Here is a 26,777-nt window from a genome sequence, read left to right as displayed (position 1 = left end):
GGGCTCTTCATGGAAGAATTGTTTTGTGCACTTTTGCACACATTTATTTGTCTGATGATCCTCTTGTGTAGCATGTCAAGACTCATGATGACAACAAGGCATTCCAGAGTTTTCTTAAACGAGCCAAGGATGCAGGACATAATCTCAATGTTGATTCTGTTGATGGTTCTGTACTGCTGGATGGTACAGAAATGAGTGTCAACCAAGCGAAGTGCCATATCAAGTCGGCCCAGACTCAGTTTTTAAAGGAGAGGCCATCTGAACGACCCCTGCATCGAGTTTATGTGCAGTGTGTTGAGAAGATCAGCAATCCTGCAGAGTCCTTCGCTTGGATGAAATCGTCTGGCCTGAAGAGTGAAACAGAAGGCTTTCTGTTTGCTGCTCAGGACCAGTCACTTCCCGCTCGAAACCGTCAATGTGCGATTTTGCATCAAAATGTAAATATGAAATATAGATTATGTATTGAATTTAATGAGACTGTCCAACACATTGTCAGTGGATGTCGAGCTTTGGCACAAACACATCATCTTAAACGACATGATGGTGTAGCTCGATCATTTTATTACCGTCTTCGCCATGCTTGTGGTTTTGACATAGAGGTCCACCCATGGCACGACCAGGAATATGTAGAGGGCGTCATGGAAAATGATAAATACAAAATTCTTTGGACTAGGCCCATTTACAGCCTCAGACGTATCCAGGCCAACAAACCTGATCTCGTCCTTTTTGATAAATCCAATGAAATCATTTACATCATTGAATTGTATGTCCCCTTTGACACTAATGTGTTTGACAAGATTGAGGAAAAACATTGCAAATATGCGGACCTCGCTATCGAAATGTCACGCTGGCATTCCAAGTACCAAGTTGTCCGACTCCCCATTGTTCTCGGTTCCTTAGGTTTGGTACATCCCAATCTGTTGACTGACATTGGGGGAGTACCCGGGTTTGCTACCAGGAATACAGCCCTTCTGACAATCTGGGTAATGCAGAAGGCTGCAGTGTTGGGGGAGTCCCATTCGCTGCTTGGGCTGCGTGTAGAGGGGGCAAGGACTTTGAGCTGATGATGACCCTAACCAGCCTGACTATGCCAGGATCACCCAAACCCTCTTTGCTGCATTTTTTATTGTACTACTACTACTACTACTACTACTACTAATAATAATAATAATGCAAAAATTATTCCCATGTTAACACTCCCACTGAGAGAGGAAGCATCACTATCGATCCTACTGCCAGTCTGGACTTCATCACCCAGTTTCACCCCATTGAAGGGCTTCAACAACTGGTAGATTAATATGAAACTTTAGATGAAGCCAGGGAAGACTTGCTGATTGGTCTTTTACAACAGTGGGGTAATCAGTATTTGAGTTGGCCTTGAGTCAATGCAGGATATTAATAGTTACATATGTGGGATTTGTTTCTATGTGTGATCTTAGTTCAGAACGTGTTATTAATTTTCCTAAAATAAGGATTTTAGGTAGTCTTTATTATCAATATTGCATGCTGCAGCTTTATAGTAAATAATGCTTTTGGTCTGATGATATTTCTGGAAACATTCTGACTATTCTTGACAACCAGATATATGGACATAAGGTGTGAAATCAGAATTTGCACCTTAGATAAATACTATCATAAAGTCAAAATATGTATTTATAGACTACCAGTAAATGTAAGTGTTATATCCTAAACGTTATGTGAAGTTAAGTTCTGTTAATTTCTGTGGAAACAGCATAATATATAAATGCAAACATAAAATTTGATTGCTAAATGTGAATGTGTATTAAGTGACATACAAGATTTCAGTATGGGCTTATTTTGAGTGGGTAATCAGGTTGAAACAAATGTAACATACAAATTGGTGTATGAAATCTTGGATGCATCAAAAATATTCAATCCATTTTCTGAAATTTTCCAGATTCTGTAGATGCTGGCTTGAATGACCTTGTCCTTCATGCTAACGACCACATGATGAAAATCCTATTGCCGCAGTTCCACATTGGGAGCTGCGAACGAACACTTCCCAAAGACATGGTTTGTACTCTGGGATGTCAAACCAAAACGTTTCATGCTGTCAAGAATGCTATTTGCACTTCAAGATGCTGTCAGTCTTGTCATTTGAAAACACAATGGCAGTAACATGTATGTAATGGGAGGTGAGGAGAAATGTGGTTGAACGTCTGGGTCAAGATTATTGTACTTATGCATAATATGCATGTGCATATGCGTGTGAGAATGTGTGTAGCTGCTTGTACTAGTCCTGACAAAACACCAATTTCATAGTGTTAGCCCACTGAGATACCATACCGCAGTTAAATATGAATATGTACCCCAACTCAGACAAAATATACTGACCCCAAGCTCACCAGTCCCTGTTTAAACCCCTAAATGGTGAATGCCAGGCAGGGTAACAACAAGTACCATCTTTTAATGTCTTTGGCTATGATGTAGCCGGGGATCAAACCCAGGACCTTCCCCTCTCTGGGCCGATGCTCTACCATAAGACCATGGAGACGGTCATGTTTATAACAACACAAAATGACATAATACAGGTACCTTTAATGAGAGCGTGTTACCTTATACATTTGTATGTGATTTTTTTACAGCATGTCCTTGACCTTTGACCTTGGGGCTTGAACCTTCCACACAAATATCAGTGCACATTTTTTGCAACACATTCGGAAAACAAGGATTGAAAGATATTCTTGCATCACCATCCACAACAGCCAAAGTTGGAGGCCATGGAAGCCACATTGAAAATCAGATTGACACTTCTTGAACATTTCTTTGGTGGGAACAAGTTTCATCTTCATTGGTCTAGTGATTTCTACAGGAGACTTTCTGTCAAGTGAGTGAAAATACACCAACAAAGCATTTCTAATAATCGAAATAAGTTTATTATTTGATATGAAAAATTATATCACAGTCATTTTATAATAAACATATTTATTATAACAATAATAAGAAACTTGAAATCAATACAAGTACAGGATATAAGGACGGAATGTATCATTTCATTTTGAGAACTTGCCAGTACATAACACAATCGTAGTGAAAATTCAAACATAAAAAATAGATAATCAATAAATATTTCACACATTCGTTCCTATCCTCAGACAAAATAATGTGTTTTAATATTTCACTTCAGTGACGACACAAACTTCAAAACAACATATAAATCATATCAATTCCAACATCACATTAAGCATTTTTTGCAAAACTATCAAATTAAACCAAGCAGCGGTTAGCATGGCAGCTGTTTTCAGTTTGTAGAAATGCAAGAAGTTCATCCAGCCTGTGCCAACATGAGAGTCTAATAGCCCAAACATGGCTCTTAGCATCATTTTCAGTAGATTGTAGTAATATATAGAGACCGTTATTAAATGAGCTTTCTGGGTGAGTGAGTGAGTTTGGTTTTACGCCATTTTTTTGTCGGGAATCGAACCCGGGTCTTCAGCGTGAGGAGCGAACGCTTTAACCACTAGGCTACCCGACCACCCCTGAGCTTTCTATGATAACATTTCAGAATTACAAATTCAACCACATTCTTTTGCTTTTGTAATACAAAATTCCACATATAACACAAACCTCAGTTCTCAGATGAGCCTCCTTTGACAGTCTTGCGAACCCTCTTCATTACAAACATGACATAGAGTCACAACATGAAGTCAAAACAGCATCAGATCACACACTATACTGGCTTACACCTGAGATACAATAAGGTTAGGAAGGCCATAACAAACCATATTGAACCAGTCCCTTTGTACGACAAGCTCTTCCTCCTCCTTCGGTTCCTCCTTGTCCTTGTCTGGATCATCTACCCCTTCAGTTATTTCCTCTTTCGACCCGGGGCGACTCTCTGTTCGAGGAGAAGCTTTCTTCCCTCCCTTGATGCTCTCAGTGTCTTTCCCACGGTGAGCATCACCCTTCTGGGCAACCGATTCTCTCCGTGCCCCTCCCTCTACCTTCTGACTCTCTGCTGCAACACTCTCTGCTTCCAGCTGTGCTGCTGCTGCTGCCTCCTGCTGCTGCCTCTTCAGTGGTGAGAACAAGAGCCTCACAGTCTCCCCAGTGCTTCTGCCCTTCTCCAGGAGATCTGGAACATGGTTTCAACAAGTGTATAGTCGACGAAGTCATCTATATCCCCCGCCATTTTAATACGTTATGGTCCCAAACCAGGTAACTGACCAAACATTTCTCTTAGGCCATGTAAAATTGCTGCAGTGGAAATTCTATAATAAACATTTATAAAACTCCTTAATATCAATTGGCACCAGTTCAGTATGTGCTTTATATATAGACATGCAAAGTTTTGTAAGAAAGTATCAAATGGTTTTTGAGTTACGCTCCGGAAACGAACAGCACCCTTATAGAACCTAAGTCCAACTTGTTACCATGGAAACTTAAAAAATAAAAATTTATAAAATTCCTAAATAGCAAAAGGCACCAGTTCAGCATGAGTCTGATAGACATGCAAAGTTTTGTAGGGAAATATTTCGGGACGCTCACATGCACGCACACACACACATGCACACACGGACAGAACCCATTTCTATATCCCCCGCCAACTTCGTTGGGGCGGGGGATAACAAGTATTTATAACTACAATAACACAAATCCGTGAGTTTGGTTTGTGGAACAAGAATGGATAGGATGAGGTCTATAAAGACCACAAATCCTGAATAATTCCTTTCTTCAATCTTTATTTGATTCCTTCATAGTTTTTGAAAAGCAAAGTGATAACTGTTTTGACGATAATCAAATTAGTTGAAACAAATGTAAGAAACCCAATAAGATAAATAAAAGAGTGCTTAAACGGTCAAATGTTTAATGTGGAGAAATACAATTGTCATGCTCCTACCTTTCATAGAGATGTGAAGTTTGTTGGAGTTTTCTGCCAGTGTGCAGTGCCACTGGTTGGCCATGAGACACTTGACTCCAGACATTGTCACCAGCATAGCAGTCTCCACCGGCTTCTCCAGGGCCAGGTTGTTATGACTGAAACACAGGATACATATAGAATACTAAACGAGTTCCCGTGTAATACCAATTTTATGAAACAAGTGAATAGTTGTGGTATCTGACGAGCGACAACTTTTCACGAGTTTCATAAAATTGGTTTTACACGGGAGCGAGTTTAGTATTTTATTTATTACTTGCCATTTATAACGGGGTTTTTAATTATACTGTTGAGTATGAATAGGCTGACACCTACACGATCCACGGCATAGTCCAATTGATTTTAACAGAATAATACTTCAAACACGTCAAAAGTTGAAACGTATGAATTTAATACCATACAACGGTCCACCTTAAGAATTCACAAAATTATCGTAGGGCTAAGACTATCGCAACTCACATACTTTAACTTAGACTAACGACTATCGTTGCGCTACAATACGATCGCCTTGTGGAACGGGCCTTGCACCTCAAAGTTTACAATAACGTCACAATACCCGATGACGAAATTTGTGGAATTTTGTTGCAAGATCCATTTGCGAAACAATGCCATGTGACCTCAGCCTAGCAACAAGGTTGCTGGGGTCATCGAGTGTGCATAAGCTCCTCAGAGTGATCTATCAACTCCACACGCAATGTCGTTGAATAAGCCAAGGGATGTTGAGAGCTTTCAATATTTGTTCCTGAAACGTGTTCCGAGAGTACATAAGCACGCGTTTTGGTATTACACAATGTGTAATACAGCTGTATGTTTATTAAACGGGTGATCTCTTCACGGGCAAGTAATAAAGCAGGTTTGTACAACACAGACACATGTTTGGGTTCATCATTGATTAGAAGAACAAGCACTTGCATTTCTATAGAAACTGATGTTACCATCAAACATTCTTTTGATGGTTCAGAGATGTGCTGAATAGTTAATGTGTGTTTGTTGTTTTACACCCACTCAGCAATATTCCAGCTATATGAAAGCAGTCTGTAAATAACTGAGAGTGGACCAGACAACCCATTGATTGATGTCATTAGGATGATCCTTGCTGTTGAGGTATGGTGACATGCTATCAACCAAGTCACCATGCTGACCACCTGATCCATTTAGTCACTGCATACAAGCTAAGATAGCTGGGGACCTATTCTAACCTGGAATCTCCACGGGGCATAATTGATGCCAAACAATATTTATTGAGGAGGACAAATGTTAACATGCAAATTTGTGTTAAGCAAATCAATAGGTTGACCTGCAAGAACACGGATGTTTCAAACCTTCACATGTCACATTGTTAAGATTTATCTTAAGGTTTGTCAAATACTTTTATGCCACTTCAAGTATCATTTAAACCATGACGGTCAAGTGCTATACCCTTCCTTGACTAATAGAGACAATTGATTCAAATTTGAGTGGTTTAGTTGGGTTGTCATGGCATTTCCGCTTAACGAGGACAGAAAGCTCGAAGAGATGCAGGTGTAGGATGTTTATGGCGATGATGCTGATAACCTGATACTTATTGCCTGCATGTACTTCATTTGCTTCCTTTTAATTGAACTGTTCACAGATGATATGACAAAGAACTTCTTAATGTTGATAAAGCCCATCATTTATGAGATATTTAACAGTCAAAAACTTGATCGACTTATTTCATAATATATCGACAGACAGTTTTTGTCCAATTTCTAGGAAATACACTTAATGCATTATTAACACGAGTTTGCCACTAACGTGGCTATATCCCCCACCCCTGTTGCAGAATTTATGACATGATTGAATCTAAACAAACCCTAACCTTTTTTAACCAAGGTGGAACTTGTCATGGAAATTGGGAAAAAAAAGATGAGTTTGGAACCTAAGTCCATCTTGTTGCCATGGAAACGTAAAAAATAAAATTTTCTAAAATTTCTCAACAGCAAAAGGCACTAGTTCAACATGTACCTGACAGACCTGCAAAGTTTGATGAAAAAATATTGAACGGTTTATGAGTTATGCTCCGGAAACGAACCCTACCCTCACAGAACCTAAGTCCATCTTGTTGCCATGGAAACGTAAAAAAAAAAATTTCTAAAATTTCTCAACAGCAAAAGGCACTAGTTCAGCATGTACCTGACAGACCTGCAAAGTTTGATGAAAAAATATTGAACGGTTTATGAGTTATGCTCCGGAAACGAACCCTACCCTCACAGAACCTAAGTCCATCTTGTTGCCATGGGAACGTAAAAAATGAAAAATTCTAAAATTTCTCAATAGCAAAAGGCAACAGTTCCGCATGTACCTGACAGACCTGTAAAGTTTCATGAAAAAATATTGAACGGTTTATGAGTTATGCTCCGGAAATAAAACGTGACGGACGGACGGAGCCCGTTTCTATATCCCCCGCCAACTTCGTTGGGCGGGGGATAATAAAACATATAACATTAATAATCACTTTAGAAGCAGTTCACATTTTAAAGACAGCCATAGATGGGGGTTGAGTCGAAAAAACGAGAGTATTATTTAAATATATATTCTTTTAATGAATGCATAGGTCACCAAATCAGGGTCAAGTACTAGAAGTGAACCAACTTGTCCAACCTGTAAGTAATACTTAACATAGGTGTTGGGCAACACAGAGCCCTGTAGATCAACGATTATGGTCAATTAACAGCCCCTTGTAAAACATCAGGCAGAAATGTATTCAGAACTTGACAGCTTGTATTGCACTCAAAGTCAACAAGTTTACTTTTTCATCAATCAAAATGTTTTAAATCAGTTTCACTAAACAGACCATTGTAAAAGTCTGATAAATATGTAGAGTAAATGTACAACTTTAACTGCATGCTGAAGTTTATTCATATGAAAGTGCCACTTTCAGGTTTTATTTTTTCTCAAATATACCCATCACACTCTCACAATAACTAAATGCTCATTTTTTAATATACTGAACGTTGCAATAAAGTGCCGTAAAACACACCTACTCCTGCTACAAAACACTGGGAAACAGCAGTGTGTTACCAACAGATAAAAGCTCTATCCTGCACCAGCCGAAGACGGATGTAGTCGTAGGCTTCCTAAGTATAGCCAGCGACTGAAACCAATCAGTACTGCTGCCAAGTCCATTTGAAATAATTACAGTAGTTGGAGACTGTAAAAGCTTGTAGGATGTTTGGGTCAATAATTAGCTCAATTGAAGACATCCCCATCATCTTTGCCTGGTCCTTTGACTGGCTTAGTATATAATGGAAGTTGCTGATGGAGATGTGACCAAGGAAGCGGTCAAGGATGAAGACATGATACATTTCCATCGATTTCACACTCAAAATGTGTGTGTCAACATCCGTGGGCATATAGCGCCATGATGCAAAAATTCTTCACTGCAATCTTACTCAGACACATCATGACCAGAATTGTTTTTCTTTCATCCTAGTGGTATGATGCTCATGCAACATTGTTGGATGATAGCCGGCATCTTCCTGACAGATGATTACATACATTCATGGCTAGGATGGACACAGGACTTATATCAACATGTTTTAATCAGGGACCTAAATAATATATATTAAATTTCATGGCTGTCAGAAGACTTTTTATGCATTCTCCCTACAGAACAAACACACCATTTTTTGTCCTTTGTTGTAAGTTTCATGGCAGTCACTGTCATTTTATGTACTCTCATTATTGAACAATCACTGCCAACTCTGCCCTGAGTTGTAAGCTTTAAGCAGGTCAGGGCCATTTTACGCACTCTCCCTACTGAACAATCACTGCCAACTCTGCCCTGAGTTGTAAGTTTTATGCAGGTCAGGGCCACTTTACGCACTCTCCATACTGAACAATCACTGCCAACTCTGCCCTGAGTTGTAAGTTTTAAGCAGGTCAGGGCCATTTTAAGCACTCTCCCTAGAGAACAATCACCCAAAACTCAAAGATTCATGGAAGACAGGGCCCTTTTATACCCCCTCGATCCTCACTCAACAATCACCCTGTAAAACAATTTCTTCTACATCTGTTGAGATTAAAAATAATTTATTGCTAATTTAAGTAGTTATTATGTCAATTAATGTCATTTGTTTTTATCACACAAGAAAGTAGAAAGAATGATTTCATTCTTGACTATAAACTTGACTGAATATGACCTTTAAGTTTGAGAATCTGTAAAGATAAAACATTTTAAATTTATACTTGATAGGGCATTGGCTAGAAATCAAGAGTAATTAAAGTGATGCCCTGGTCTTAGAAATAATTACACAATAAACTGCTTGAAATCAATATTAACTAAGAAAAGATTTCCGTTATTGACCTACTTTGAAGTTATTCTATTGACAGAAAGATAAAAGAAATCATTAATTATTTGGGTTTTTTTATTGCACAGTTGTCAAATTTTCAGTCAGAAGATCAATAAGCTGAATAAATATACAGATATCTAACTTTCTTTGAACTAATAGATTGAGGACAACTGACAGTACTTTATTTAGATCCAAAGGTACAGTTAAAAGAGAAATGTTCTCGCAACTGTTCTTTTCGTTGGAATAAAGTAGTGTCAGAGTCCTTTATCTATCTTAGAGCACAGCCAAATACTTGAGAATAGTGATCAGCTCATGTAAATTACTGTTCATTTTCTACTCATGGCCCACGAACCCACAGCCCATGTGTAACTCTTGATGTACATGCAGCTCAAGCATCAGTGACTGCAAGGTCACAATACGACATGTATCATGATATATAGGTCACGTTATGATACATATTGCAATGTTTATTTATGTCAAATTACGTGAAAATTTTCTGGACTATAAATATTTCAGCGAATGTTCAAAAGGAAAAGCAAGCTAGTTAGCTGTAGCCGCTATTTTAGTAGAACTTGGAAAGCTAATTACAACATGTACATTTGTGATATTTGACTGACAAGAGCACTGGGGATGTAATTTAACCAGTAGTAAGTATTTATTTAAGCAAGCATATCGTCTTGTCGCATAAAAACTCATGATGCACCAACATGGGTACAATGTGTGAAGCCCATTTCTGGTGTCCCCCGCCGTGATTTCACCCTGAGACTACGTGTCACAACTATTGCTGTGCAAGAGAAGTCAACTGATACCCGACTTTGGTTGGGGCTGTCAACATCTACTGAATTTTATGTATTAACAAACAACTTATTTATATTGACAGAATCCCAAGTTTTACCATATGGAATAATGTAATAATGATGGTATTTCTAAAGATTTCTATCTCAGGTAAAATCATACTGTAAGATAACAGTACAACATACCGAAAACCAACAAACTGTCAATGTCATTGTCTCAAAACCTTAGCCAAAACTTCATTAACCATTAAAACACATTAAAAGAAAAAAATGGTATTTTGAGTAAAATTAATCATTGGAGTCATGTTTTTTTCTGCACGTAAACTTACATTCACAGAATTGGCGGATATCTAACTGGTAAACATATCTGAGAATTTTCATTCAAGCAAATATCAATGAAACATAGAAAAATAAATAATAACATTAACATAATCAATGAAACATAGAAAAATAAATAATAACATTAACATAATGAAACATACACTGTCCCTTTACAATGGCTCTGTGAAACTTCACCTGTATTGCCTCGACATCATTTTAATTCATGACAGTGTATTCCTTTACATGACAGCCTGATGATCATGTTTCCATTGTTGGACTGCATATCTTTCGTGTAAACGTGTACACACCACCTTTTTGGTAACATGTTATTTTGCAGATGCCCAAAGAAAGTCCATGCATGCCTACATCATTGTAATCAACTTGGCTGTCAAAGCTTTAGAAGAAGATGTATTACCTCTTGAGCACATCAACTTTGGACTGCCTGAGGAAGCTCTTGCTGGTCTGGGCCATGTCCAGGAGATACACCAGCAGACAGTCTAGAAACAAGGCATTAAACACAATGGTCAAACAGCTGAAATACTAGAGGGTCATGTGCCTACCTCACCTATAAACATCTACTGTGGCACTCAAGTTGGATTTGATACACATTGCGATACATAATATGCACTGTTTTTGTGTGAACTGCATGTTATCTGAGACCCAGCTGACAAGAGACCTGAGTGATAAAGAAATCTTGCAATGCAAGTGTCTCTTCTGCATTTGTTTGTTTGTTTGTTTGTTGTTTAACGCCGCACCCAGCAATATTCCAGCTATATGACCGTCGCCAGTAAATAATCGAGTCTGGACCAGACAATCCAGTGATTGACATCATGAACATTGATCTATGCAATTGGAATACGATAACATGCTTCAACCAAATCAGTAAGCCTGACGACCCGATCCCGTTACAACAAGCATAGTCGCCTCTTACGGCAAGAATGGATTGTTAACCTATTCTACCCTGGATCTTCAAGGTTGTCTCTTCTGTGAAGCTGTGCTCTATCTCACCTGGTATGTTGAGGGCTGAGAGTTTTGCTGGGGGCAGGTAGGACATCAGTCTCTCCATGCCATAGAACACAAAGGCACTGCTCTCCGTCATGTAGATCTCCCATTCTCCAACACTGAAATCACCAATCAGAAATTTCCAATAATCACAAAATTCAGTCAGGCTCTGAGACTTCATACATTGTGTGATATTATGTAACCAGGATATTTTGCAATACTCTTGAGCCTTACTGGTATACTGGATTATCTTGTTTCATGCATTGTGTCATATTTGTATGCTCGAGTGTATGAGATAACCTTTTATTTATTGGTATACTGAAAATACCGTTATATCCTTTGTTTTACTGGTATGCTGGAGTATATGTGTAACCTTTGTTTTATTGCTATACAGTAAATACCATGTTATTTCCTTTGTTCTGCTGGTATGCTGGAGTATATGTGATAACCTTTGTTTTATTGCTGTACTGTAAATACCCTGTTATATCCTTTGTTTTACTGGTATGCTGGAGTATATGTGATAACCTTTGTTTTATTGCTATACTGTAAACACCATGTATATCCTTTGTTCTGCTGGTATGCTGGAGTATGTGATAACCTTTGTTTTATGGTATACTGTAAATACCATGTCATATCATTTGTTTTATTGGTATACAGTAAACTACGTCCATAACGAACATGTTTACAAGGAACAGTTTCTTGGTCCCATCCATTTCCTGAATATATGCTTATAATGAGCTATAATTATAATGAACTAAAATGAGTGGTCCCTTTGTTATAACCATAGTTTACTGTACTGTAATTCCATGTTATATTCTTTGTCTCTCTTGTTTACTTGATGAATATGTTAGCATCCGTTTTATTGGTATACCGCATTACTTTCGTGCATATCATTCATACCTGATTGATATACTTGTATCATGTATATCATGTATATTATGTGTTCTTCATGAATATAATGTTTGTATACAGGAGAACGGAGAACTTAAACATTCATTTAAACAAAAGTTCAATAATGCCGAAGTTTTGTTCAAAATAATAAAAATCAAATTTCATTTGCGTCCTTCAAACATAATTACTTCCTTTTCCCCTTTCATTATAAGCTGATGATCAGCAAAGAATAAGCTCCTTTCTTCACAAAAGGCTGTCCATGTTATCAGTCATAGCATGTAAAATGCATACATAGAAATGAAGAATTCTCAATAAGCCTTGGGCATATCTATCTAAGCTTTGGCTATCATCTTTACAGATTCATATGTTTAATAACGAATCAGAGCTGTAGTGAGAAGTAAGAACATTTATAACTACTTCAATGATTCAGGCAATAAAAGCTGCAGTAATTTAATATTTCGATCTCCAGATAAATCCACATCCATGCAAAATGAATAAGCTGTAGACAGTCTCAGCAGATATCGATTGATCTGAAGTATCGAAGATAGATCCTGTGAAGATGATTAGATGTACCAGGGTCCAGTGACACAATGTAATCAAAGGACCAACCCATCAAAACACCTATAGTTTAACACAGACACTTGACATTTGCAGCTCTACCATCACTTTGCTCAACTGGGCTCGGGGATCTTTTCCATAGGGAATTATTACAAAGTAACAGGTAAATGTCTTCTGACATATTTAACACTTTTCTATTCTCTAACGTTTGCGAAACCAAAGAGATTTAGGAAGAAATGAGATCAGCATGTCTCTAATTCTAAATCTGAGGACATCAGTAAGTTTCCTGTGTTGATGGCTGTTTGTCCGGAAGAAACCCACTGTGATTATTATCTGACACTTCATTCAGTTAAAGGTGAGGTGAAATGGGTTTAACATCGCGGTCAAGATTATTGTACTTATAAAGCGATGTGCATGCGCGCAGGTGCATGTGATTGTGTACGTGTGTGTGGCTGCTTGTACTAGTCCGCACTAATGCTGATTTTATAATACTAGCTCACTGAGATACCATGCCGCAATTTAACATAATTAACCCAGACACAGTATACTGACTCCGAGCTGACCAGTCCTTGTTTTAGCCCCGTATAACCGGGCGCCAGACAGGGTAACAACAAGTATCATCTTTTACATCTTTTTGTATGACACGGTCCGGGATCAAACCCCAAACCCCTTCTGCTTTCTGGGCAGATGCTAGACCATGGTGGCTATCCATTCATGATCAGTTACAGTAACTCTGTCACATGTCTAATGTTGTTATCCTGTCTGGCGTTCAGAACTAATGTAGGTGTCATGCAATGGTGGACCAACAATCTTAATGGAAGGAGTAAAACTTATACTTATGGACTCTTATCTTCAGTAGGGAGATTTTAGCTGTGTGTGTGCACATGTTAATATATATCAGTATGAAATTGGCATTCTTTCATATATATCATATATATGTATAACACCATGACAAACTCCCACCATCCCCTATACTGCCACACACATTGTAACCAGCTGACAAGCAAGACCTACTGAGGTCCTACTTTCCCTTTCTACCCCCCCACCAGAATCCCTACAAGAAGCTAAGAAATAAAACAATAGGAAAATGAATCCTGACATCTGCTATCATCATTATGGTACATTACAACAAATATGAAAAAACGTCAAATGAAGCATTAAGTGCCATTATCAAGTCACTGTGATTATTCCTCAAGATTAATATGTTAACATCACAAACTGCATGCACACAGAAAAGGTCATATTATACACATATCTTTTTTGGTGACCTGGGCTGAATAACTGATAACACAAAATGACATAGAAAAGGTGGTATCTATCCCTTGAGTGAGTGATCCACAATTAGTGGATCCTGATACAATTAAAGGCAACAACTCTTTACAGCAAATTGTGACCCTGCGACATGTGAGTGTTGTTCAGCCTTTGGAAATCAGACACATCTTACGCCTTCCTGGGATTTACCTGGACCTGCTCAGAGGCCAATATTCGGCCTCAAGTTTGCAGTAAATGACAGTAAAAATTCCAAATTTGAAATACAAAGTTCCCAATTCCTCAGTATTTTCGAAAAATAAGCACACTGACTTTTTTTCAACAATATCATGGTTTATTTCCCAATTTGCCTTCCAAAGGAACTTGGTTTAGAATCCGAGATAAATCCCTGCCGACAAACAATATCTTTGAGTACGAACATCAATAATTCTGTTTCACATGAAACCCAAAGGTACCAAGGCTGATCAATGGTCTCGGACTTCATTCCGGCATCAGCACAGCTTGTGCATGTTCATTCAACACACACTGTATGAATAATTCATAGCCTGATGAAACCTATATGAGAGGGTAATTGCAAACTGTTAGATAAAACTTGGACGTGGACTGGCACACAATCAATGACAATGGAACCAACTGATTTTGACACATGGGACACTGACTTATCAGCATGGGGAGTCAGCTTTACTCGTCAGGCAACAGAAGCACATGGAACCAAATCTACGAATCTTTAAAAATCTTATAAGTTTTATCACAGCCATATTTGCATCTGGTTATGCACCCGGAAAATTGCGAAAGGCATGATGCTTTTTTATTTTTCTGTTGGAACAAAAACAAGTTTATTGATCATGAATTTATTGTAAGTTTGCGCAGAGTAGAGCCTTTGGTGAAATTGGTTATCTCCACTTCATTCCAGATAGCTGGAGTGTTGGGAGATGGGGACATGTATTTTGTGGGACACTGCCAGCTATAACCAGGAGATTCAGTCAAAATATTTGCAGCTATTTGTGGCTATGTGAAGTCAGTAAGGCAGGAGTCTTAATTTCTCAACTCTCCTGCTTGTCACTTTCAATCAGTTAGTGGAAATGAGAATGAATATTTATCTAAAACGTTTTTACTGAAGCTTTTGATGCTGATGAGGTCTTATTTCTTCGACATTTTGATAAATATTGAGAAATTGCCAGAGAGTGTCTTATCAAGGGGATCCGATGTTCCTTGAGACTTATTTGACTGTATTTAGTTTAGAACCCACAATGCAGAGACAATTTCCTAGGGTGCTTTTCAAAGGCTTCCTTCTTTCACACTTTGCTTTATCTATGCATGCAGGTTAAGCAACTGAATACTTCATTATAATCTAAAAAAAACCTATGGCCACTGAGAGGAAGGACACCTTGACATCAACATTTTCTTTCCAAAACAATTAGGGTATCTTTATAGAAACTGATGCTTGAAACATCATAAATGGCAAGGTATTAAAATCCAAGGACCTCTAAATCTTCAAGTTTAAAAGTATGGATGATAACAAGAGCCCTTGAGTCACTTACTGTGTGAAGAGAGATATACATACCCAATCTGTGCCAAAAGCTTTCAGTGTAGCATTTGTTTGTTTGTCTGTTTTTTGTTTAACGCCCCACTCAGCAATATTCCAGCTATATGACGGCGGTCTGTAAATAATCGAGTCTGGACCAGACAATCCAGTGATTTACATTATGTACATCGATCCACGCAATTGGGATCGATGACATGCATCAACCAAGTCAGTGAACCTGACCACCCAATCCCGTTAGTCGCCTTTTATGACAAGCATAGTCGCCTTTTACGGCAAGCCTCGGTTGCCGAAGACCTATTGTACCCCGTTTCAGTGTACCCGCCATGCTAGCTCAAACTCACCCATTGGAAAAATTATAATAGCTTTGAAAGTCAACTTATGGGCTATAATGAGCTGTGGTTGCTGGACAATGAAATTTAATTAGGCCGAGACATGAGCCTTATGGCAAAACTTCTACCTGGGAGTGTGTTCCTCTCCGGTGAGTCCAAGCCATCGAGGTGTAAACTGCTGTTCGTGTTCCTCCACTACTTTGCTGAACTGTTCCACCGGCTTATGCTCCTCTGTCAAAGTAATCATCCATATTACTTTAATACAAGTCATTGGTTGGTTGGTTGGTTGGTTTGTTGTTTAACGCCGCACTCAGCAATATTCCAGCTATATGATGGCGGTCTGTAAATAATTGAGTCTGGACCAGACAATCCAGTGATTGATATCATGAGCATCGATCCCCACAATTGGAATTGATGACATGCATCAACCAAGTCAGCGAGCCTGACCATCCGATCCCGTTAGTTGCCTTTTACAACAAGCATAGTCACCTTTTACAGCAAGCACAGGTTGATGAAGACCTATTCTACCCCGGAATCTACACGGGTTAATGCAAGACAAAAATGAACACAACAATGAACTTTTACTCAGTGAAACCTCATTAATCTATACAGTACACTTCCTTGTGAAATCATATGGATTCATAAACTTCCAGATTTGAAACTCAGCCTGAGCATTACCGGTATGTGTCCGTGGCTATATATTGATGCTCCCAACAAGATTCAGAAGGAGGGGGTTCTGGACTGACAGGGTCCGCACTAACGAAGTGTCATCTTATATGTGAATGTTCTGCTATTTCCAGCATTATGAAGGCATTCAAACACATCTATGACGTCATTCTATTGTCCGAGTTCTCCATTATTTTCATATTTATGTTGTGTGTTGTTAAATGCCGCACTCAGCAATATTCCAGCTATATGACATTGGTCCGTAAAAAATCGAGTCTGGACCAGACAATCCATTAGATGACATCATGGGCATCGATACCGGAATGATGACATGCATCAACCAAGTCAGCGAGCCTGACCACCCGATCGCCTCTTACAACAAGCATAGTTGCTATCAACTGCAAGCATGGGTTTCTGAAGAGCTATTCTAACCCGTATCTTCACTGGTCTTATAATCATGTAACAAGAATTGATTTTGAAAAGCACTGAAACTAACAGTGTCCAATAACATAATTAATTACCGTGAAGCATTTAGAAATTATGAGCATAACCATTATGAATATGGTACTTAAAACAGTTAGGGATGAAATCATGTATCTTCATAAAAAATCTTCATTCAAGAAATGTGCATATTGTAATAAAACATACAACATAAAATAATTTCTAAATGTTAATAATGACGTAAAAAACTTAACTGGCCTCATAATGACTGCACTGGAGGTTTTCAAAAGAAGCCCACAGTAATGACAGAGAAACCAGATGATGTCATAGAAACAAAATGAACCATAAAAGGAACATCAGCAGTGATCGTTAAATCCTCTCACATAAAATATCACAGGAAGGTAGTCCAAAAACCTATGTCTATTAGTGGCATATGCCTGCCATTTGAGCTGACATTTCATGAGACAATGGGCTGTTGTTATGACTCTGCGACCATCTTTGTCCTGCTGTCCTGAATCACCATCAACTAAGTCATCAACTCACTAATGTCTTGTTCATAAGTGTATTTGAGAAACACCATTTGAAAATCAATATAATCATCTCAAGCCATTCACCTTGTCCATCAACAATGTCTGTTCATGCAATGAAATTGGAAAATATTTTCATGAAGGATCTATAGTTACATAGACAGATATAGACGTAAGTACAATGGATGATCCCTGTGCATCTAGGCTATATTTACAGTGAGTGATATATGTGTAATGAAGTACCACTTTGCACTGTAGTCATATGGCATATCAGCTTAATAGGCCCAAAGAAGGGCAAAAATTATCATTATTTTCACTTGTGGGCAAAAATGATCTGCTACAGTGTTGCCATCTAATGGTAAAAGTATCATCATAAAGTGTGCCGCACTTTTCGTTTTTATTTCCATTTTCGAAAAAAATGAAAAAAACCTAATACTTAAAAACAATGTGATCCAATATAGCACACAGTTGTTTCCTTTTACATGCACACTGCTTTACTGTGCATCTCGTGTTATGGTCATGGTGGCAATATAAGTTTGTATGCTTGTTTGTGTAGGGAAGCTGTTTCCCATGTCAATGGTACACAAATCTTTATTTGGTTACATACTCATTTTAACTAGCAAAAAAAAAATAATATAAAAAAAATACCACCGCCCACCCAGCTGCCGGCACTATAATTTCAAAGGTCATTGCCTGAGAACCAATTCTTTTATTTTTTTCAGCCCCACAAGGAATTGTTTGTAAGTCATCCATGTATTTAATTAGTCTCGGACTAGCTGACTTTTTTTTTTCAAACCCTTCTAGGTGAAGGTGAAATGGGGTATAAGATCACAGGATTATTTCACTCATACAGTTACAAGTAAGTGCATGCATGCATGTGTGTGGGTGCTTGAACTAGTCCAGACTTATTCAGCTTTCATAGTGCCAACCCACTGAGATACCATGCCACAGGTTAACATGAATATCCTACTCAGACACAGTATACAGACTCCAAGCTGACCAGTCCTTGTTTTAGCCCATTAATTCAGAGCACCAAGCAGGGTAAAAACACTGAACCATCTTTTTAACGTCTTGGTATGATGCATCCAAGGGGGATTAACCAACTGACCTTCCACTCTCCAGGCAGACGCACTATCCACTACACCATAGAGGTGATCTCAAATCCTCCAAAGTAAGTGTGTGAGACCATTTAACATCACATCAGCAACATGGGAGCCACATAGCAATGACCCAAAGAGATGCAGGCCATGGACACTTTCCACTCTCATGACCCAAACAAGCACAATGTAGTGCAGACAGCCAAACATCGTAATCAGGGTCAGACATGATCTGAGTACGACGACCAGCGATAGAAACTAACATTTTTAGTCCACCCATCCTTATAATGATAACATATAGCAAAACACTTATAAATGGCAAGTTTCTACTAGTTCTTATGATACCTTAACTATTTGGCAGTTTGGCAAGGACTACAGGACTAGTGCCAATTTCTAACGCTGACGACACAATCAACTGTCACTGAGCTGGACCATCTGCTTCCAATTAGTCATCCATTACGACAAGCAAGAGAGTGCTGGATAGCTTTAATCCCAGGGGTTCAGGGACTTAGACGAACTACATATCGAATCAGGCAGCTAAGGGACACATCTCTGCACAGTGAGCTCCAATACTTAAGACCACTGGGCCACACTGCTGTCTCTGCAACTGCTTGATTTCCTGAATCTACTACCTGACCCAATTTCATGGGGATTTCGGGACAACTGATTTCATGAGATTGATTTAAGACTAGGGAACTGACAGGTAGAAAGAAAACATTGGACTAGAGTACCCAAGTCTCTAAACATGATCTGAACATGAGTACTTGATTTTCAATCGTTGTGTTGTCCTCATTTAAGTCAAGATGGGTCCAGATACTGCATCACAACTATGCAGCACTTGATAAAGATATAAGAGACTTCCTCTGGTCAGGTAGTCAAGTTTTTGATGAGAACCTCAAGTCTACCTAAACCCGACCCATATTTGAGTGCCCGTCAGAGCCTGATAAAAAAACTGCTGACATGACCTACCTGTCTCTGGACAGTCCACCTGAGGGTCTACAATGACTGAATGTAGGTCAAGGCTAACATTATACATTTTCACGATGTTATAAAAACATTTGTCTTCATGATTTTGATGTTCAACTGAACCAGAAATGGTTTCCTTTTCATGTATTTATTCATTTGCAGCAGAATCTTACAAGCGGATATGAAAATGGATATTTTCCTTTTCAGCCGAAACTTATTTTCAACGGTGCATGATCCATAATTTGGGGGTGTTTATGGGAGGCCCCCCTTAGCGCCATCAGATTTCATCAAATTTGTGGTCACTAAAATTGGCGGAAATTGGCGGATCCGTGGAAGATTCTCACCCCTGTATAAGTCAACAGTTTATATAAGCATCATGAGAAATGGATAACATCACTGGTAAATAATTATTTCATACAAATTACTTACAGTTTAACAAAAACAACACATAACAAAGCCTAACGTTCACAAGCCTACAAGAAATGATAAAGGTAAGATAAGGTGAGGTGAAATTGGGTTTAACGTCACGTCCAAGATTATTGCACTTATATAGCGATGTGCATACGTGCGTGCGTGCGTGCGTGCGTGCGTGCATGCGTGCGTGGCTGCTTGTACTAGTCCAGACTGATGCCGATTTTTCTTTTGGTATGACGCAGTCGGGTATCGAACCCCGGACCTTCCACTATCTGGGCTGACGCTCTACCACTAGACCACGGAGACGGTCAGAAATGATAAAAACTGTTGTATGAGGACAAAGATTTTTTTTTACTTCTCCTCCCTCAACTTTGGTCAATGGGCTCTACAAATGGTCATATAACTGCTTTAACATCAACTTGACTTGAAGTGTGTGTGTTGTACTACAGGCAGTATATTGTGAAGGATACACTTGAAGTTCATGGTGTCCACTGGCTGCTGCCATGCCTCCAGTTTCCTGTCCAGAGGGATCTGTGAGAAGATGGACAGTATCTGGTTCAACTCAGAAATCAAAATTTATTTTAAAGTTAAGTTAACCTAAATATAATGAATGCTTTAAAGTGATCAATTCAAATAACTTCAATCTCTTGCTTTAAATCAAAATTTATTTTAAAGTTAAGTTAACCTAAATATCATGAATGCTTTACAGTGATCAATTCACATAATTTCAATCTCTTGCTTTAATCTGAGACAGAAAATAAGTTACAATAGGAAAGCAGTATTGTGACAATCCACTTATGATGTAAAATTATGTTTCAAGTGTTGTATTTGAGATTCAGATTTGAGATCGAATATTTTGAGCATCTTTCTATAAATGATGCAACTTACAATTTTTGCTTGTTTCTGTTTGGCCTCCCTGGCTCCGGGGATTCGAGACACAACGGGGGAAACGTCCACTTTCTTCTTCTTCTTGTCTGCTGCTGATTCCTCAACTGAAATGATGAGCATAGAAAGCTGACAAACATTCTTATGTGGACTTAAGTCCACCAGCCTCAAACAAGGCTGACAAACGTGGGCAGTTTACAAGACAGAACCTCTCCACTTACCTATTGGCAGCACCAAACATTATGCTGACCTCTGTCACCCAGCTTCAAACAAGGCAGACAAACATAGGCAGTTCACAAGACAAATCCTCTCCACTTACCTATTGGCTGCAACAAACATTCTTATGTTGACTTCTGTCAACCAGCTTCAAACCAGGCAGACAAACGTGGGCAAATTAAAAGACAGAACCTCTCCACTTACCTATTGGCTGCAACAAACATTATGCTGACCTCTGTCACCAAGCTTCAAACAAGGCTGACAAACGTGGGCAATTTACAAGACAAATCCTCTCCACCTACCTATTGGCGGCAACAAACATTCTAATGTTGACTTCTGTCAACCAGCTTCAAACCAGGCAGACAAATGTGGGCCGTTCCACAAGACAGGACCTCTCCACTTACCTATTGGCTGCAACTAATGTTCTAATGTTCTAACGATGACTTCTGTCAACAAGGCTCAAATCAGGTAGACAAACATAGGCAGCTCAATGAAACAGAACCTCTCCACCTACCTATTGGCTGCTCTTGATGGAATCTGTGATAGAACACTTGCAGAGAGAAGTCTCTAGACAGACTGTAGATGTCATCGGCCTTCAGACAGTCCAGAGCTTCCAGCGGCATCTCAAGGAGGTCGGGATCGGCCAGGATAATGACACACTCCTGGCTGGGTGGTACCTCCACCTTGGGCTCTTTGGACAGATAGACCCCACTCTGTGGAGTTTGTGGGGACCTGCAATTGGGATACATATACTAAAGCATTGATCAGAACATTTCATCTCTTCCTAACTGATCACCAGAAAACTGCATCTTGTATCCCGGCCTGTAGGAATTTTGTGAGAGAAGTCTCCAGTATACAATGCATGTTGTCTTTGCTCAATGTGTCATCATGCCCTGACAATGGATCTTTTATTTCAAATTATTTTATCATCCACTGATTCATCATGGACCGGACTTGATAACTTACAGCCGACTGAGATACAGCTAGAATTTAGCTTCCAGAACTGCGGCATAAAATAATATTCACTCACCCACCCACCTTATCTATGTAAAACTGATTGATTGATTGGTTGTTGTTTAATGTTTTCCAGCTATATGACAGCGGTATGCAAATAATCAAGTCTGGACCAGACAATCCAGTGATTGACATCATGAGCATTGATCCAAGAGATTGGGATATGATGACATGCATCAACCAAGTTAGCTTGCCAGACCACCCGATCCAATCATTAGCCTCTTATGACAAGCATTGTCACCTTTTACGGCAAGCATGGGTTGCTGAAGACCTATTCTACTAGAAACTCCATAATTTAAGGAATATAATTGTTCTGTATACGTGTGCCAATATTTGCTCTGGAAAAATGTGCACAATGAAATCACACAAATAGAGAGCCAAGTATGTCTCTTGTTCTTATGTCTCCTAAAGTGAGAACCTGCACAGCTGCCGCAAGCCTATATCTGACCTGAGTGCAGTGTCGATGGGGGCCATGATGGGTTTCAAGTACTCATCCATGGCAGCCACCAGATCACGGAACTCGTCCTGGAGTCTCTCCTGTTCCATCTCAGCCTCTCCCTCTGACTGGGGCTGCAACATATTGTACATCATCATCACCACCATTGTCCTTATATGTTATTATTCATACATAATTTCAACTTATTCTAGAAGATTTATGTAGCAAGGTCATACTCTAAGATTGAACCATGATAGTAAAAAAAAGTGCAACTAGAGAGCACCTTCAGTATGTCAATGGTCCATTGTCCATCTTTAAAATCATCACTGATCAGCCTTACACTGAAATTCAGCATCAAAACATTTAATATCTGTCAATAGTTATACTGACATGAACGTCTTATTAAATGTTTTAAGCAAACTTTGCAAGATTTACTGCCAAAAATATTTTACTCCCTGCTAAAATATTATGGAATACACAAGGTTTGAACCATATGACACAGTTGTTGACCGAGTATCGCAACAATATCTGTAGGAGTTGAAAACATGGGGTAAAAAAAAAAACAATAAATAAATATAACTGCAAACAATGATGAAAAGTGATATCATGAAGATCGATGATAATCAATGATTGATCAGATGTAAAGACAGTTGAAGGTAAGTGTCCATAATCTCTGGTGGGGGAATTCTAAATGATGAATCGAATCTGTTGATGTGTAAATAATTACAAATAAAGGCATTCATCATCATTTGCAACCAGTGGATTATTTCCATTTATGAAATCAGATTCTATAAACAGGTTCTTAGATATAAAATTTCTGGAAAATACAGAAAATTAGCAACTTATCATCATCTTTGACCGACTGTTTGGAAAAAAACGATTACGACGATTAATTAAAAAAAACATACACTGACTGTCCACGAACATAAAAGGGGCACTGATCTAACGCCAATCCCCGGACTGGTTGTTACCTTTGTTATTGTTTTTTCCCCGCGAGTACCCGGATGATACGCAATGCAACTGAGCGTGACCAGAGACTGGGCTACCGTCTGTAAGGACAGCTAAATAAACTTGGAGGCTGGAGGCAATATTTGTTTTTTTACGCATTTTTGAACACTGATTGGTTAACTGTGATCTATAAAGATTTCGACAAAGGGCGCATGTTATTTAATTTCTTCAGCCAAAACAAACAGACAAAAAGAATGGTGGAGCTCATCGGATGTCATCATTTGGAAATACCCCAGATGGTTATAGTTTAATAATAAAAAAAAGTATCCATGCAGTGAAAGCATTTTCAGATTTCAGATTGCGTCGATAATACGATTACTACTCCCTTGTTGTCATCCACATTTTCTGGTATAACCCTACACTTGTGTATTTGTCGCCATTCACTTGATGCTCAGTTAATGAATTTATTACAGGTACAATTAGTGGTAGCACCACTTAGATTACCTGACAAAGGTTCCCATTTGGCATTTATTGTGTCTGGGGTAATTATTCAATCTAAATCCAGGTTTCAAGTGAGGTGAAATGTGTGTTATGTAATATGCACGTGGCAGCCCAGCAAGAGGTGAATGATCAGTTGATTTACTTTTTTGGTAAATCAACGGATCGTTTCTAGTCATCAAAGGATTAACAGAAAATATGTTGATTGATTAATCACTGTTATCTTGCACAGTGGATATGTCAAAAGTGAGTGTTTACATGTCTAGGTTTACTAAAACAAAGGGAATACACTCATATCATGGCGTGAAGTGCCGATGTAAAAACAACATACTTTGATCAAAGAGTTAACAGATAATACGTTGATTGATTGCTCATTGTTGTCTATCACTCAATGGATTTTTTAGGAACCGTGGACGTTATGAAAATAGTTGTCACATGGGCTTTCTCAGCCGACCCTTGAGACTTGACACCTATGTGAAACACCTGAAACAATTTAAGTGATCAGTTGAGAAACGAACACGGGTTCTAATATCCCGAAACGATATACATATCTTTTAAAATATTTGATTGTTACAGAGACACGTGACATCGAATAAGTTTCTTTGTACAGCTGCAGACAAGTGGGATATTGTTCCTTTGTGTGGATATTCACAGATACATTCCTCGAACAAGGAACCTGCCTAAAATTTATACGCATAAATTTGGCAGGTTGTAATTATGGTATTTGCATTTTGTTTTCCTTCATTTGCTGTAGCATTGAACCGATTCGTTCTTGTTCCTCTACTTCTTGGTTGGGAAATTCTTCAATGCGCGATAGACGCTGTTTTCACAAGTCTTTTCCTTTGTAAGCGTGTATATATTACCGTCAATTTGTAAAATGTGATTCTCTCAGGCAATTTATAAAAAAAAAAATCTGTCCAGATTGACTAAAATTGATGCTACCGATGCTACCCGCTTAAATATACCTACATTTCCTTATTATCTCGAAAACTGTATTTCATTTTGTTGATCAATGTGACCATAAGCCCTTATTACTACCCATAAAAGTGACTAATGCGCTTACGAATGGCGCAGCAGAGGTCGCGAACTAGTCTAGATTTCTGCTATACATCCGTGTACTCGCTGGGAAAAAACAATAAGAAAGGCAACAACCAGTCCCGGGGAATTGCTTTAGATCAGTGCCCCTTTAAACAGTAGTTATGACTAAGCTTGAATGTAAGGGGTCCTTCTTATGTAAGACCACTGTTAACATTTACGAAATAAAGGATCTCAAGGTTCAAACATCCTCAAAGAATCCTCCTTAACTCCGAACAATGCTGATGATCATTCACATTATATTCTGAGACTGTTTTGCAGACAGCCAGTCACTAGACCATGAAGAGTTATCTCCCTTACCCGTGCATCCTGCTGCTTCATCCCATCCTCCAGGTTCTCCAACATGCGAGAGCGGAGCGCCGCCTGTGTGCGCTGGTACTCCTGTTTCAGCAGCATCTGCTGGAAGTTCTGCTTGTGTAGACGGAACTTGCTGATCAGTTCCTCCAGTTGATGTGGGCTAGTGTCGACACCAAACACACGGGCGCGACTTTGTGCTGAGGGGAGGTGAAGAAATTATTGCTACACATTCTTGCTAAGGGACCAACCAGTAGATAATCTGGGGAGGGGGAGGCCTGGAATTTTATTGAAAAAAAATTAAATTGTCCCAGAAAATACTTGAAAAAACATACCGTATTCGACATAATAAGCGCCCAGGGCGCTCTCAAAATTAGAAATAGGGGGCTCTTATTAGAATACTACTTTGGTGAAAAACAACAGGGTTGAAAGATCGTAAATTTCGTGGTTTATGCTGACAGTCTGAAATGTTTATATACGACAGATATATTTTTCCAGAATCTAATTTCCCATAATTAAGAATGCATATAACACACGTATTATACATGAATAAAAAAGTCTTGTGTACATTGATCAATCGGAAGGGGTGCTAATTGGGATTGTTCACTAGCCAATATATTTAAAAATATCGCCGTGGGCGCTTATTAGAGCGGGGCACTTATTACATCGAATACGGTAATTAATCTTCAGAATGTTGAAAAAAAGAAAATCTCCGATAAAGAATACATTGTTGCACAATGTTTTATTCAACAAAAACATTTAGGCTCATAGTTATAATTTTAAAATATCTGGTTTGCAACTGTCAAAATATCTAGTCTAAATACAAAATCCAAGGCCACATCCCCTCTCCCGCCACCCCAGAATATCAAACAGCCAGTCCCTAAGTGTATACATTAGTTTTCAATATAGACTTCCACGTGAAAGAAGAATGAAATATCCATAAGATAGTTGTTACAGAGGAGTAAAGATAGAAACAGCTGAGAGAAACAGAAACTCAATATACTTTACTAATGCTGATTACCATCGTTACACAATGCCAAACTTATCACTATTGATGTTTCTCTGAAATACGAAGTGAAAGACATTCATTTATTGATAGCTTTGACAAACTGACACGAAATATAAGCATCATAAATCCTTGTTATATGTTGCCTTTTGGAAAACCTAACTGATAATGAGAAACAACCAACTGATAAATGTGAAATGATGGATATTAAGGTTAGTTAATGAACAGGGAGTGGCTGGTCGATGAACAATATGTACATTCTTGTTACACAAGAGTAGCATTGTTTGTATAGGTTTAACTATCTACAATGATGATGAAAGTAACTACAAAACAAAACCATTACATGAAAAA

At 38.6% G+C, this 26,777-nt stretch overlaps 1 protein-coding gene across 1 annotated transcript in view; it reads right to left on the bottom strand.

The window, feature by feature from the left end:
• Positions 1–2,931: 2,931 nt before the first annotated feature.
• LOC139452428 (cilia- and flagella-associated protein 46-like) overlaps positions 2,932–26,777 on the bottom strand; it is a 100,840-nt gene continuing 76,994 nt past the window's right edge. Inside the window, exons 60-70 of the mRNA XM_071233901.1 lie at positions 25,427–25,620; positions 22,598–22,719; positions 21,650–21,867; positions 20,923–21,026; positions 20,505–20,565; positions 19,624–19,659; positions 16,052–16,154; positions 11,337–11,449; positions 10,744–10,825; positions 4,862–4,998; positions 2,932–4,096 (exon numbers count right to left, since the gene is read on the bottom strand). Of these exons, the coding sequence (XP_071090002.1) occupies positions 3,702–4,096; positions 4,862–4,998; positions 10,744–10,825; positions 11,337–11,449; positions 16,052–16,154; positions 19,624–19,659; positions 20,505–20,565; positions 20,923–21,026; positions 21,650–21,867; positions 22,598–22,719; positions 25,427–25,620 (1,565 nt within the window). The 3' untranslated portion in view covers positions 2,932–3,701. The remainder of the gene's footprint in view (positions 4,097–4,861; positions 4,999–10,743; positions 10,826–11,336; positions 11,450–16,051; positions 16,155–19,623; positions 19,660–20,504; positions 20,566–20,922; positions 21,027–21,649; positions 21,868–22,597; positions 22,720–25,426; positions 25,621–26,777) is intronic.

Source organism: Haliotis cracherodii, unplaced genomic scaffold (genome assembly GCF_022045235.1).
Source record: "Haliotis cracherodii isolate W230 unplaced genomic scaffold, xgHalCrac1.p SCAF_9, whole genome shotgun sequence".
NCBI lineage: Eukaryota > Metazoa > Mollusca > Gastropoda > Lepetellida > Haliotidae > Haliotis > Haliotis cracherodii.
The sequence above is the reverse complement of the archived record's forward strand: the minus strand, read 5'-3'. Positions and strand labels throughout refer to the sequence as shown.